This window comes from Aptenodytes patagonicus, chromosome 13, assembly GCF_965638725.1.
Source record: "Aptenodytes patagonicus chromosome 13, bAptPat1.pri.cur, whole genome shotgun sequence".
NCBI classification, from domain to species: domain Eukaryota; kingdom Metazoa; phylum Chordata; class Aves; order Sphenisciformes; family Spheniscidae; genus Aptenodytes; species Aptenodytes patagonicus.
Window position 1 is genome coordinate 19,402,781 of NC_134961.1, and position 15,299 is coordinate 19,418,079.

General features: G+C 34.8%; 1 protein-coding gene across 10 annotated transcripts in view; it reads right to left on the reverse strand.

The window, feature by feature from the left end:
• RBFOX1 (RNA binding fox-1 homolog 1) overlaps positions 1-15,299 on the reverse strand; it is a 1,372,937-nt gene that overhangs the window by 632,908 nt on the left and 724,730 nt on the right. For 9 of the 10 annotated variants that reach the window (XM_076351295.1, XM_076351294.1, XM_076351293.1 and 6 more), the window contains one exon: positions 9,039-9,086. In XM_076351295.1, the coding sequence (XP_076207410.1) occupies positions 9,039-9,086 (48 nt within the window). Of the gene's footprint in view, positions 1-6,984; positions 7,136-9,038; positions 9,087-15,299 lie in introns of those variants that run through there. The other variant, XM_076351300.1, reaches the window with a different exon arrangement.

Consider the following 15,299-nt stretch of genomic DNA (forward strand, 5'->3'; position numbering starts at 1 on the left):
ACCGTGACTGCCCTGCTCCAAAATGTCATCCTGGCACTGAAGTGCACGGCACCCTCATGCAGGCCACCCCAACCGCCCATATTGCCCTTCGCCTCGCCAGAGGAATTCGGAGGGACCCAATTCCCAGTTTGTATATTCTTCTTGTCCTCATCGATTGAAGGTTTGTGTTGCTTGGCAGTAAGTTAAAGGAAAGAAAAGTCCCTGACTTGAGACTGTTTTGCCTAACACAGGGAGATAATTTTGTTCATGTAAATGTAGGACTCCCTTCCCCCTTCAGTGCTCTTTAGACCAGGTCCACAAAAAATACTCAAAAAACTAAGAGGCTTCCTCAGGCTTACAGCAGGAAACATAATGAAGGGTCACAGTCTGAAAGTGCTCCCAAAGCCCTGGCGGTTTTATTATGGGCACTCCTAGAAACTGTGGGAGACAAAGTGAACCAGGCACTTAACAGAAACCCAGTGCTTCTCCTTGTTGCTCAGCCCCTCCAGCTGTTGGGGTTAGGAAGCGTAACTGACGATACACATAGAAGTATCTGTAAATAAGGTGATTTGTCTGTACATATTGTTAACTCTATCCTTCTTTATGAAGTCTCCCACATCCTTATTAAAAAGCAAGAAAAAAAGATAGGGAAGGAAATGTCAACTTGAAACTTGCTTTTCTCTAAAGCAACAATGACCACTAAACACCTTGGCATATGTATACAATATAAAATTACACACCGAGATATAGTTAATATATTTAAACCCATGTCATTTGCCGTTGCATAATGTGGCCTTGGTATCTGGCATGTTGCAAAGAATCTGGTAGGTCAGATTAATAACTGAAAATTACATAGTTAACAACACTGCTAAGGTCAACTATACCTTACTGATGCAGTAGAGTATGGGTTATGAAAAGCTTACACTACCAGAAAACAGACACCTTTTAAAAGGAAATGTTTCACTACATAGTAGAAAAAGTTGCACTGCCCCACTGCTGCAAAGTTTTATTCATTCGCAAATACAGAGAAGATCCAAGACATGTTCCCATTCACAGCATGCTAATATTAATAGATCTGTGGGTTTTTTTCCCTTTTTTGTATAACTTCAAAAGCCAATTCCCCCTCTGTGTTTTTATACCTGTTGAAAACTTAATTGCCAGATGTAGTCAAAAGTTCAACAAGGCTTTAGTCTCTCATGAATTATTTTTCAGTTAATTTTGACAGATAATTAGCATCAAATCAGACTTAAGTTCTCCCTCTCCACTTGATTTTTTTTTTTGCCCTGAATCTGAGTATTTTAATTTTACATTTAGCTGAATAGTAAAGCTAAAACTTTTCTTTCTTCTGTCCCCTTCCTTGTCCCCAGGTAAAATATAATTCATTGTATGCAATGCAGGTACAGTACATATGAATATATTCCAAAGTAACTTGTGCATACATGTACTTCAGTGAAATTTACTTCAGTGAAAATAAAAATTATTATTAATCTATCTAAAAGTATTAGATATTTCAGAATGCTACTTCTAGCTCAGTGAGCTTTTTAGGAGTTATTAGCAGGAAGTTGTCATATACCTAATGCAATTTATTTCAAAGCAGAGAAAGTTCAAAAAGAATTGTGATTGCTTCCCGGTTTTTAAATTCACATAGTGCAAACATCAGTGCTGAATGTAACAGTAGACAAAGGCATGTTTTAATGCCAAAGCGTTAAATAAAAAGGCTAGAAAGAATATTGGCTGAAAGGCATGACTACTAGTCACAGGAAAGGATAAAAATTAGCACTGTTTTTCAAAGAGGAGGGGTTTTTTTTCCCCCTTTGTAATATGTAATAGTAACAGAGAACTGTTATATTGTATATAGAGAATAATATAGCTCATAGTGCTCATAGATTCTTTTTAGAAACTTCTAAATTGAATTTAGACTGAAATCAGATTTTAAACAAAAATATTTTGAGGATTTCTTCAACTCCAGTCTACCTCAAAGAAAAGCTGACATTTCAAAGGTACCAACTACTCAAACTACTAACTAGCAAGTCACTCATTCCAGAAGGTTCTTCTCAAATGAAATTGAAATTATCAGTATATAGCTACTGTAGAAAATACATTTTTATATTCCGTATTCTGCATACACTGTAACTAGAATTTGCCAGTTTGCTGACTGATGTCCTCGATAAAATTTGTTTACAACACAGGCTTATCTGTAACAGGGATTAAATTTATATTCTGTGTAAATGAGAACTAGGTATGTCATCAGTATTAAAGGACTTTGGAAAAAGAAATGGTGTACCTTTTATATGGTTCTTTCTTCATTCTTTGACACCTTCCCCCAAGGGGTTTAATATGAAAAAGCTGTCCTTAAAAGTAAAGAATAAACAGTCTCTTCAAGAACTAATTTGCTACACAGCCACAGAATTATAATTTCAAGATTTATCCAAATATCTTCAAAATGAAGATTCAGAAAAAATCTTCTCCTAACAAAATAAAGGTAATTTATGTGCAATAGCAATCATGGTTATGCATAGTAGTACAGGCATAGAAAATGTAATGGTTAAAGATGGAACACATTGGCAAAAAGACACAGTGTAGCAAAACCTTTTTTTAGCATTCTGCCTTAACAGGTATTGTAGCATAATAAATATGCTATCCGTGTCCCTTATGTGTATTCAGCATGTGTAAAAGTCATGCAGCCGAACACATTGACACTTCAGTGGGAGGTCAAATTATTGTTTTGGCACTTCTGTCATGCCTGTCATTTCAATTCCACTTTATCAAATTACAGATTGCTAGATAGAGTTGGATTAAGGGGAAAGACAGACACACACACACACACACACAGAGGAGCAATTGTCATCACTTCAGTTGTGAAATTCCATAATTACATGTCAGTGACAGAAAGAACAAGAGAGCAGTAATAGCACTGACATTATGATCATTCAAATGCTATGAAACTTTCCAGCAAGACTTCGCACTGTGTCAGTCTACGTGCCAGGAAATGGACTGGATTTCTGAGTATTTCCTCACATTAGAATTGTCAATATTTATTAGGCTGACTAACACTGTGTGTTAAGTTCTAGGGCAAGTTTCAGCTACCTATTTTTCCATAAGTAGTGCTTTTACTTGAAAAGAACATAAATTAAGAAAAGGAAAAGAAAAATCCTTTGATTTAAAAAAATATCACTAGAAGTAATATGAACAACAATAAATGATACCTAAACAACTTAGACTATGGGTCTGATTCAACTTAGTTTCTGAGTTTTAGGATATCTAGAGTGCAACAGAACTTGAATTAAAATCATTGTGGGGGAGGCAGTCATGGATTTCAAGTAACTTTTCTGGTAACAAACAACAAAAAAATCCCTCACACCTTAGATAATTTTACCCTTTTGTGGAAGTTTTGAAAACTTCCAGCTCTGTACTGAGGAAGACTCAAGAAGCATCATGTAAATCTGACTTACATAAGCTGAGATATCAGTGGAAACTTCTGGCGTATTGTGACAGGTGGATACTATTCTTGGAACAGCTCGTTATTCTCACTTCTGGGTTACTCCCCCTTGTTTCTGAATTCTACAGTCAATCCTCTATATTCTATGCGGTCCTGTCATATGATGGTTCAATAATACTCCTTACTATTTGTACAACAGTTAAAGAGGCAGAAGAAACAGGAATCATATGTTTACTCTAGTAGACACGAGAAGGCTCATTAATGCTCAAAACTTCCTTAGATTCCTCTGAATCTATATCCAAACACAATTTAGACACTTCCTTACCAATCCATTGGAGTCAGTGATCTTCCCTCATAAAAAAATTAATTTCTTTTAATGTGAGGAAAAATGCATCTCAAAACTCTACAAAACAATGCAGATTGCATGATGCCTTCACAAGGGAATAAAAATGACACTTACTCATATTCACTGATAGGAAGCTCCTAGACATTAGGAAAAGGGATTACAATGAAAGGAAACAGTATATAAATATATCTACATCTTAGATGCCAGTAGTTGAGTCGGTCCTTCCATGATGCTTCTTATCAGCTCTTCACTATTTGATACCCTTATTAATTCCCTCCCACAGTAACCCCCTCCCACAGTAACCTGAAGAAGAACGTTAAAGAAATTGGATAAATTTTCTTCCTACGAAGACGACAAATTTTTCCCTTAAACTTTCAAGGAAAATATTTTCACATGATCATTATAAATTAAAAAAAAAAATAAAAATTGCAAGAAGCCACAGAATAGGCAAAGCAAAATATATTTGTAATGCTGTTTCTTCTTCTCCTCATTTTGTCTCACTTCGTAACCTTGCCTATGTCTCCCCTTCACACTCCTATTTCCCCATATGTAACCTGAGCAATATAATTGTACTTTCCTCATAGGTGTTTTTAATTTGTTTGTAAAGCACTTTGAGATCCTCTGACAGAAGGTACTAAAAAAAAATAATCAAATTTTCCACAGTAGGCATAGAAAAGGAAAGGAATTACTGCCTATACCATATCCCACAGAAGGTAATAGGGAGTTATGAAACATTATGTCACTACAGGGAAATTTTCTAACTTACTGACCTATCATGTTATTGGCCTAATGCATACCCATAAAGTCTATTGCTCTCATAAAGCCTCTGCACTCTGAGATCAAAAGTGGTAAATTTTAAAGTCAAGATGCATCTCAAAAATGTTCTCTCCACAAGCTACTTTCCTTCTCAAGAACAGAAAATGAAGCAAGATATCCTGAGTGACCTTGAGCCACCAAGCTAATAACACTTAGCTGCTAGTTAACGGTCAGCATTATGTTGCCTGCAAGGAATACTGAAGAGAATGTCATTGCACATTACAGCAAAAGTGAGTCTATTACTAAAAAGAGTAAGCTGAAATAAAACAAAAATGAAGAAACCAAAGCTGAGGAATAAAACAGTCCTAGCATAGTAAAAACCAGCTGAAACAAAGTTATCCAGCACAGAAGGGTCACTGGAAGTTAACTTTCCATTCAGTTTTCAGTGTCTCAGTTTTCCATTTCAAATGGAAGTATAACAAAAGGGAGGCAGGGGGAGTAAGGGGAAGATAACTTCATACCAGAGTTTTGGTTTCACAGTGTTGCCATGAATTAATTTGGAATTGCATTTGTTGTGTCATCAGAGTAAAACAAAGTATTCCCTTTGTGCTCTGTTCAGACCTCAATAATAGAGCAGGACAGCGAGAAATCTTTTTTCCAGTTTCTTTTTTTTTTGTATTTCTGAAGATTCCTGTTTATGCAAGTCCCATAAAACCATATTTTAAAAAAAAAAAAAAAAAAAAGATAATTGTTAAGACCAAATAAAGATGTGAACTGAGATTAAAAAGAAGATGAGGAAGATTTATTAGGGGCAGGTTTTTCAGGTAATGGGAGGTGATGAAGCTGGTGTAAGAGCAACAACAACAACAAAGCTTTACATACTAACTTTTTTTTTTTAAGTGGAGACCAAGACTAGAGTTTGGTTATATCAAACAGAAGAGAAGATTGTAAAGGAATCCACGTGGTCTCCCTCTTGGCAAAACGGCCAATATCCTTATCAATTCCCTTCAACCACAACCATTTAGTTGCCCCAACAGACACAGTTATATTAGAAAACATGGGTAGAACTACAAAAAAAAAAATCCAACTGTCATCATCCTTGCAAGAGCAAAACCTCATGCTGAAAAACATCACAGGCTTTGAAATTATGACTTAAATTCCAAAACATCATGCAACTAGCTTCAGAAATCAATGTATTTAAAATAAATAAATAAATAAATAAATAAATCACACTTTATGTTTTTAACAGTTTTCTTCTGTGAAAATTTAAGGGTCATGTTTCTACGTATATTTCTTTGAAAAGCAAAGCTGAGACGTTTCCATGATCACATGATTCATTCAACATCAAATATTGTGATGTTCAGAATGAAGGTATGAGATCAAAACAAAAAAGGGTTGGGTGTGACAAACACAGAAAAGAACACCAATTAGGTAGCAAATAAGTCGTACACACACGTACACACACGTGTCCACTGCTGGCAATAGTAAATGCAATTTAGTAATGCATAATAATACAGGCCAGTTACAGCAGACTGTTCATTACTTGTCACTTGTTATTCTCAAACCTGAGGGCTTTTATCCTTGCAGAAAATATTAGTAGAATCTTACATAAAAAGGTCAGTTGAACAATGGAAGGAGAGACAAATCATAGTGATAAAGTGGTTAGGATAATTAAATGCTATTTTGTCATGTATAGAACAATAGATTTCAAAATAATAATTACAGTTATTAAATTTGAGTTTGCCTTCAGGCAACGCTTTAGCCATGGTTTCATAAATTTCTACTTCAGAAGTTAGAGATTAAGAAACTTCAGGAAAAAAGATTGCAAGAAAAGGCACCTTGCAGTTCTATATTTTGTTGTTAACTGGCAAAATTTTCTATTAATTACTAATGATATAGTTCATTAGTAATATATTTCATTATGGAAGTGCAAATTATTAGATACTAATGATGCATGTCCTAATTGCATTAGTTTGTCTGGATTCAACGTAGAGGGAATAAAAATATTTATTTAAAATGTTTCAGGTTCTATGAATTACATTACGTTCCTAATTTATTCTTTCAATAAACATGAAACAAAGCATTATTATTAACCAAGATTGATGTATCTTTATTTGATGATCACTGCATAAGTCACTGGTAATCTATATCCCTAGACTGTAAAGTAAATCTGCCACTTAAGCTGGGCGGAAGCTTCAGCTTCAGGACCAAACACAGAGAAAAGATGAAACATACCATGTAACAACAATAGGTATTTATTACATTTCTGTTCTTTCAAAATGCTTCAACAAATAAACAAAATGAAGAAGATAAATTTAGGGGTTAGCTAAACAATTCTTTACATTAATTGTAGTTTCTGCATTTGAAAGCTAGAGCACTGAACAGATTGTCATTCTTGTTGGATAAAAATTTTACTTTTAGCAAGTCAAAAAACAAACCATAACCCAAACCCAGCAAACCTCACCTCTGTTGTTATTACTTCAGTGATTAGTGAGGAAAGATCACAGTAGAGTCTGTAGACCTGAAGGCACGTGTCTGTATGCATCAGCAGTTACAGTCAAAAGGATGAGAAATTCATAGCACTCAGGACTGCAATGTGGATAATCTCCAGCTCTTCAACCTTAATGATACATTAAGAGAGAGGTAGAGAGACTCTCCAGGTTTCACAGTAAGTTTGGAGACCCTGTGACTATCACCTCACCTTCATGCCACTGCTTCTAAGAACAAGAAGGGAGAGGGAAGTGAGCACAACAGGCCAGCGAAGTAATAAAGCATAGGATAACACGGGAATCTCACGCTCTTTCATTTCACCTCACGTGCTCAGTCCTAGTGCCTGGGTTGTCTCAGACAAAGTCAGATCACATATTCTGCATTGGATGAGGTGCCCCTTTCTGGGGTCAGACAGCTGGGTTAGTCTTGATAGCCTGAGTCACTGAAGAAAGATAGCTCCTTCAGAAACCACTCAAACTCAGAGCAATCACTGAGGCCAAGAAAAAGTATCAGATACACAACTCCTGTAATTTATACTGAGGTAGAAATCACTCTATCTTAAAACAATGGGGAAAAACAAAAAACAGTTTACTGGCAACAGACTGGTAATCTACTAAATAAAAGGAAAGCCGCAATATCAGGAAAAAGAAATACAACACACATTAGTAAGACTGCAGTCCAAAGCTTATCAGGCTCTTGACAACTTTTCCCATTATTCAAGCGATAAAAAGAACCTTTTGGTTGTGCAGTTTTAGTAGCTGCTACCCACACCAAAAGTCAGAACTTGGTGTTTAGACATAAGGTCCCAAATTGCATTTTAGCATACTAGAAAACAATGCATACTTAAATTTAAGCACCTAGATAGTTTCATAATATTTCCCTCACTTCATTCCTGAAAATGTTGAATATCACTGAAATTCTGAAGAACCTTTATCACATATCTCAACAAAGCAAATGAATTGTGCTTTCCTGCACTAACTTCAACAGCATTTTATATCGGACTTGTATGACATTGTTTTATAAAATTTGAGCTATCATGAACATCTAAGGTGCTTTTGGGATAATGCTGTTTAATAAAACCTCATTTTTATAGCAAAAAGAACTCGACAACTATTTTTAAAAAAAGGAAGAGCTGCTGAATGCTTATAGGAAGATGCAGTAGCCAAAAGAATTTAAGAAAAACCCCAACAACAAAAAAACTTTCAGAAAGCTGAGTAATAGAACATTGCTATCACACATTATAGCACAGTTAAACTAATGCTAAATTAAGCATCAAGACCTACTGTTTCAAAACATAAATTGAGAGTATGATACTGTTAGTGCTAGAAGACAGCTTTCTGCATTGCTCTTTTTAGAGTGGAAATTGATAGTACTTCAGTTTCAGAATTCCGTCTAAAAATGTAACTTTATTCAAGTATATTCAAACAAACATGCCATAATGTACTCTTTAAAAACATAAAAGCTAACAAGGTGCAGAACACAACAGAAAACATGTTTTATACTCGTTCACAGAAAATAAAACTCGAAATAATATAAGATAAACTTTTTTTAAACATCAAACATTTAGAAGGGGAAAAAAAAAATCTCTATCTCAGATACTGCTTATAAAACAAGAAAAAGCAGTCCTTATCTTGCTATTTTACAAATATTTAACATGGTATGCTAACATTATCATGAAAGACACGACACAATAATTTTGTTAATAATGAAAATTAAGAACAGGACGTGCAATTGCCTTTTAAACTGTTCAAAGTTTAAAGAAATAAAGTTTATAATTCCCTTCTGACCAAGCTGTTATTCAAATTTCTATCAGAAGTATATTCAGTAGAGTAAGACTATTTTGTCCCCAGTGAAGTTAAAATACAACATTAGAAAAGTTATTGTTAGAAAACTTTATAAAACATACACACATAAAACACCATAAAATAATTTCACAAGGTTTAACTGGGGGGGGGGGGGAATCAAACAAACAAAACACCCCCACTTACTAGAGTTGCCTGACAAATTACATTAAAATAAGCCACTTACTTTTCTGTCCTCAGTTTCTACACAGGAACTGCACTCTGCTTTAGTATCCTGAAAAGACAAACAGGGAAGACTATGTCACAAGCATATTGACCGGGGTTGTGGGAATAACTCAGGATGAAGAAAGGGCATCAAAGCCTGAAAAGTGGATTTCTCAACCTATTACACTTTTCTGAACTGTTATTTCTGTATATGTATTATATTTAAATGTACAATGTTTAGTATTATGGCTTTAAGTAAGGTTTATTAAACTTTATTACAAGCATAAACTTAGACAGGATTGAAACATCGTAAAAACCCAAACCTATTTCAGCTCATAAGACAAAAATATGATCTCTGCTTTATAGTATACGTTTGCTTTTTCTACTTGCACCTTGAGGCAAATATAATTGCTTGCTCACTCCTTTTTTCTTTCTTTTTTTTTTTAAATTAGTGATGGTAGCTTAAAAAATATACAGGTAAGCTTAAGAGGAAACAACTGCTCAAAATTCTGTCTGTTGTCAAGAGTGCTAACTAGGAATTGTTACGTTAAAGATATTTGTGTCTGAATCTCACTGCAACATGCAAGAATAATCAAGCCTCTATTTAATATAAATATGTGTATATATGTATACACATATTTTGGACTTATGTTTTCTTCAGGAGTCAAACAAATCATCTTAAACCTAATGACACCCAATACATGTTCCTTTTATTCCTAAGGTATTTTGACTCTCATTGAACCTTTGGATTTCTGCCAGCAGACCTGAAGGCATGCAGAGATAATCACTATCACAAAAATTATAGTCTGAAAGGCATTTATTTCTTCATATTATCCCTTTGTACAAGAAGTTACTATTGGAAACTGAATAAGCCAAATACAGTTCAAGTCATTAAACTGCAGACAAGTGACCTATTGGGATTTTTCCTTTGTTTTCAACTTTACTTTTCTAGCAGGGATATTGTTGGAAGCTAATTTTGCTTACATACTGCAACTTTAGAGATTTCTATTGGAGAAAAAATGACACACAGATGAGGGACAATTTTTTGTTAAAAGTAAGTCCTTCCCTAACCTCTCATTGAAGCTAGAACTACTGTCATCAGATTTTAGATTACTGGCTAGAGCTACTTGCTACACAAATCCCAAATTTAAGGCTGATAGCTAATAGCAGCTCCTCTTAAAAATGAAAACAAATACTAAGTAAAGAAGTTACGTTTCTTCAACACCATGCCTAGTCATCTTAAATGAAGGACTGGTATTATTTCAATGCCAAAGACTTATCTAAGCCATATACCCATAAAAGATTAAAAAAATGAAATCATTCAATCAAGTAAGATGAATCGAGATTTTGTGAAAAAAAAAATACTTTCATTCACAGCAAGGTCTATTAAAGATGTTTTCATCTGGCATGTCAAGTTCTCTGTCACTTCTTAAGCAGCATATTTCCAACAACAACAATCTTTGTTGTTCTAGTTAGTTTCATATATGAATCAGTACCTCAAATACTCTTTATATTCAAAATACTTTTCATGGGGAACCAGACTGTACTTCGTGGAATATTACACTCAAAAATTTTCTTTCAAGTGTGACTTACTGGCAGCCAGACAGACTCTCACCAAGTCTCTCCTCCCATTTGGTGGATAAGAAAATTCTATCTCTGCCTACAGGCCGACTTCCTGAGCTTGTTTGTATATTTACATTCAGTTTTTTTTGGTGAGTGAGTGAGGAAAAAGCCTCAACTTTTAAAAAGCTTTCTGCCTTAGAGGAATGAATTCAAACTCCATTAGCGCCAGTGCTCTTTACCTGCTAGCCATGCCCTAAGTCACCTTTGGAAATAATGGAATGTTCTTTAACATACTTATTGGTTAATCAAAAATGAATCATATCTTTTCATATTACCAAGGACAAGGGTGGCTCTGTCTCACATACTGACCTAAATTAACTGAACGCAGAATAAAGTAGCTCCTATCAGATTCTAGTCATAGCTATTACAGACTCTCAGTATGATGAATATACCTCGTTCAAGCCCTAACAGTACTCTGGTCTCTTCCGCTGTCTATAGAAGATTTTAGTTTGCTATCTTGCCACTGTCATTTCCCATTAAAAGCAATTTTTAAGAAACCTAAGTCCATAAGCATTCATTACTCAATGTGAATTAAAAATGCAGTTTTACCTGGATAAAACAAAAACCATCTTCCTCTCAACACAGTTTACCTCACGATTGCCTACAGCCAGGAAGGCAAAAGCTATGAATTAAGCATGCAGCCCAGCTGAAAACAGTTGAGGCCAACCCAGCTGAGACTCTCAATGCTGCAATCAGGAATTGAAGAGACGATGGGCCTGGAAGTTAACTGATACCAGCCATAAGGAAAAGATACAGGCTGAAAACGAAATGACATAATCTCTATTCTGTGTTTTATCCCTGAACATTAGACAATCATTTCATCTCGTAGTGTTTGGTTTTCTAGCTAAAGATACGGAAAGTGAATCTTACCAATTAACCATTGCACCATTAGCAATGAAAACTACATATGTATGGTTTCAATATTACTGGATATTGAAGCCAGCAAGAAAGAGTGGTATTAGCTTATCTTTGAAACTATGTAAGGTCAGATTTGGGTAAAGAAATAGCTATATGTCTTCAAGAGTAGAGACCTGAATTTGGGCTTCTGCACAGGGACAAGAAAAAAAAATTCAGGGTCCACTGTTATTGTTGCTGGTATTCCAAATACTAATTTTAAAATACTGCCTAAATAACTTTTGACAACTTGCTTTGGGTACATTATCAGATAACAACCTGGACTGTAACAACCATTTAATATGTAACACCATACAAAGCCTGACCTCCTGAACAGGATTTTTCTCTACCAATGGGTGAAATCCTCACAAATGCATATACTCTAATAAAGTATAACTAAGGATATTGACGGGTTACCTAAAGAAGGACTAAAGTAGATTTCAAGAATCCTCAGTCCAAAGGGGTTAAACCAGTTGGAAGGAGTTAAAAATTTGAACAGTAAAAATTTGTGCAGTAGATGAAGAAGAAATAATAGGAGATAATAAGTCTCTTTTAAAATCGATAATTTGCAAATTTATTAGCTGAATAATAAACTGTAATTTGCAACAGGTTTATATTTAAAAACAATAGTAATAGTTCGTCACTTCTGCAGAAACAGTTACAGGAGTTGCTGCTTGTGCATCTGATGTCTCTAGAAAATCTATGATGAAGTCTTTTTGGAAGAAAACCAGTCAACCACTTTGTTACCAACTGTAAATGAACTCAGACAGAATTTATCCTTGAGTGACAGGAGTACTTCATGTTAGGGATGTGCATGCAAATCTTAATCTTTAATTGCCCAAGCAAAACAAACCCATTTGTCTGAAACAATTAGTGTTAGAATTCTTTAAACCACTGAAGTTACTGGCTTAATAAAATGTATGTTTAAATATAAATATTTGAGTATACATCACCTACATCCTAGATATACCTCTTTTAAAGAAAAAAATGTACACAGAAACTCAGCTTTAAAAAAATTATCAAAATGAATCATCTGTCAAGCTCAGAGCAAGAAGGGAAGAAATCAGAATGTTCTTCTCTGGGAGACATCTGTGCTACTTTTTGTAAGTGCAAAATGACAGAATGCTGTCATTTTAGTATGTGTATTGCAAATCTCCCAACTGTATGAATTATGTGCGATTAAGACATACCACTGCTGTAAAGCATTGAACAATAACATCAGGCACTTTCTTTAACGTTGTTGCATCACAAAAAGGAAGTTAAAACCAAGCAAAATCTGTTCTTCCTGAAGAATTATTATTTTAGACAAATTATATAATGATAGACTAGTTCATGGGATGTTTCATGGGAAAGATGGAAAGAATGAATTATAGACATACCCTGCCACTAAGGTAGAAAACCCTCTCATCCATTTCAGTTTAAAACCAACATAATTCCTTTTTTTCTCTAGGTGTCACTGCGTAACAGCCAATTACATTATATTATTATAAACATATTAAGAGCTCTATTTTTTATGTGGCAGCACAAAAGAAAATTGCCTTTTTTGTCTGTTATGTTGGGTAGCAGCAACAAGGAAACAAAGCAAGGTTTTATGCAGAACATTAGGAGCAACACAGGACAAACACAACTGTTACACTGCCACATATATTTAACGCTAGAATTGCATTAACTGGGATGGTGAAACTATGCTCACCTCTGTGTTTGCAGGCATACAGTTCTGAAAGGTAGCCTTTAAATGTTCCTACTGAAATTTAGTCACCTTAGTGACCAACTGGTATTAAATTTATGGTTGTATTGAGCACTATGGCTTACCAGATAGAAAAGTGAGACCAAGAGGTACAATTCTTTCAGTGCTAGTTTGGAGACAACTAATGATTTAGATAACTCGACAGCAAGATCTACTGCAAGCGCACAGTATAGAATACATCAGATATGATACCCATTTTATTCCTGAGAAGGCTCCCTGTCCTCACCCCAACTGTGTTCTGTTTGATCATTCATATGTTTCAGGGATTTTGAAGTTTAATACGCTAGGCCCTTGGGAAACGTCTACCACCGTCATCCGACATTAGCATTATACAGATGCTACTGAACAGAAGAAAACGAAAAGCTCTACAAAGTAAAACCACTCATTGGTGGTAGCATGACGCTGCATGACATTTTGGCTTTAGGATGCAGTAGAAACCTCAATACACTTTATTTTACATAGCTTCTATAATTCTAAATTTAATTTTACTTCTTGAATTGCAAATAAAAATAGTGAAATCAATATTGTCAAGTAGCCATTAGTCATGCTAACATAACTAACACCTTTACATGGCTGTGTACTTTATCATACATTTTTCGGTTTGTTATCTCCCTGCTATCCAAAACATATTCCTTCTCCTTCCCTGTCATTGTAACACAGAATACCAGAAACAAAACAAAACAAACAAACAAAACCCCCCCTTATTTTGCAAGAAATAAGCAAACTGTACAGGCTAAGAAACTTTAGAAAAGTTATTTGCGTTTCTAACATCTTTTTTTTTTTCATGTGAAAGTAATGAAATATAAAAAGCAAACAGAATTCCTATGTACACACACTACTCCCATGGCCTGTATCAGAAGGAGGAAAGATGAGACTCTGGAAGCTACTAAGGTATTCCCTCAATTGTTTTTGTCTGTAATATCAAGAATGGTCAGTAGGTGGAAGCAAATAACCTTGTAAAATCTTGTTCAACTTCCCTATGAAAGATAAATCTATTGCACTGACCAGGTTGGTCAGGTATTTTACACATATCCTTGGCATCCCAACAAGTGCTAACACAAATTATGTCTTTTCTTCACAACACTGGTTTCCAACTTCATAAAAAGGCTGTAGATTTAGAAATAAAAGGGAGGGTTTTTTTTCAGGTTTAAAATTTTTAAAAGCAAAACAGATTCCTTTTAATGACTAAAGCATATATACAGGTAACCTGATGTTAAACAAAACAAGAATATATATACATTTTAAAAAGTAAAAAGTACACAGTGAAATTCTGGGTTATTGATTTTTCTGGATATTTTTATTAAGTGCTTAACTATATCAAAGCCCTGAATTATTGAGGAAAATACTTAATCTTTTTCACTATCCATTAGCCATTATATTTCATTATTGCTGCTAACAAACAGGCTGCCAGCAGAAGAATTCATTTGAATTTCATATTAGTTCTATTTTATCCATCCCAGAGAACAAATTAACCACACAGTAATACTTACTGAAGAAGAAAATAAATGAAAAATGAAACCTTAGAATGTGACATTCAAGTCTTTACTAAGTTTGTCCCCAGCAACTGAAGGACTCATGCAGAAGCCTCATCAAATTAAGTTAAGAAACCAATTCCAGGATTTTAATGGCTTCAACAGTTGCAATGTCAAAGATGTAAGAAAAGAGCTTTATTTATGAAAGCAATAGCTTCATCTCTATTCACTAACATTTGTGGACCAACAGAGGCTTGTGTCTACAAGCTACAAGCACAAACCAGAAGACTGGGTCATCTGCATCTTTTTCTGCTGCCTCAGGGCAGCCTCAGGGCTGTTTGTCTAGAGGCAAAAAGGAAATCAATCTGATCAGGGATTTAAAATCAAGTTTCTCAAGACTTTGGGGAGCTTACTCATCTTGTTTCTAGCTAAAAGTAGACAGACTTTAAGAGGAAGGTTTACAAGACTCTTGGAAACTGAACTGACAAATTTTATAATAAAAAATTACTGCTTGTAAAAATACTGCTGTATTTTTAATGTAGATTTC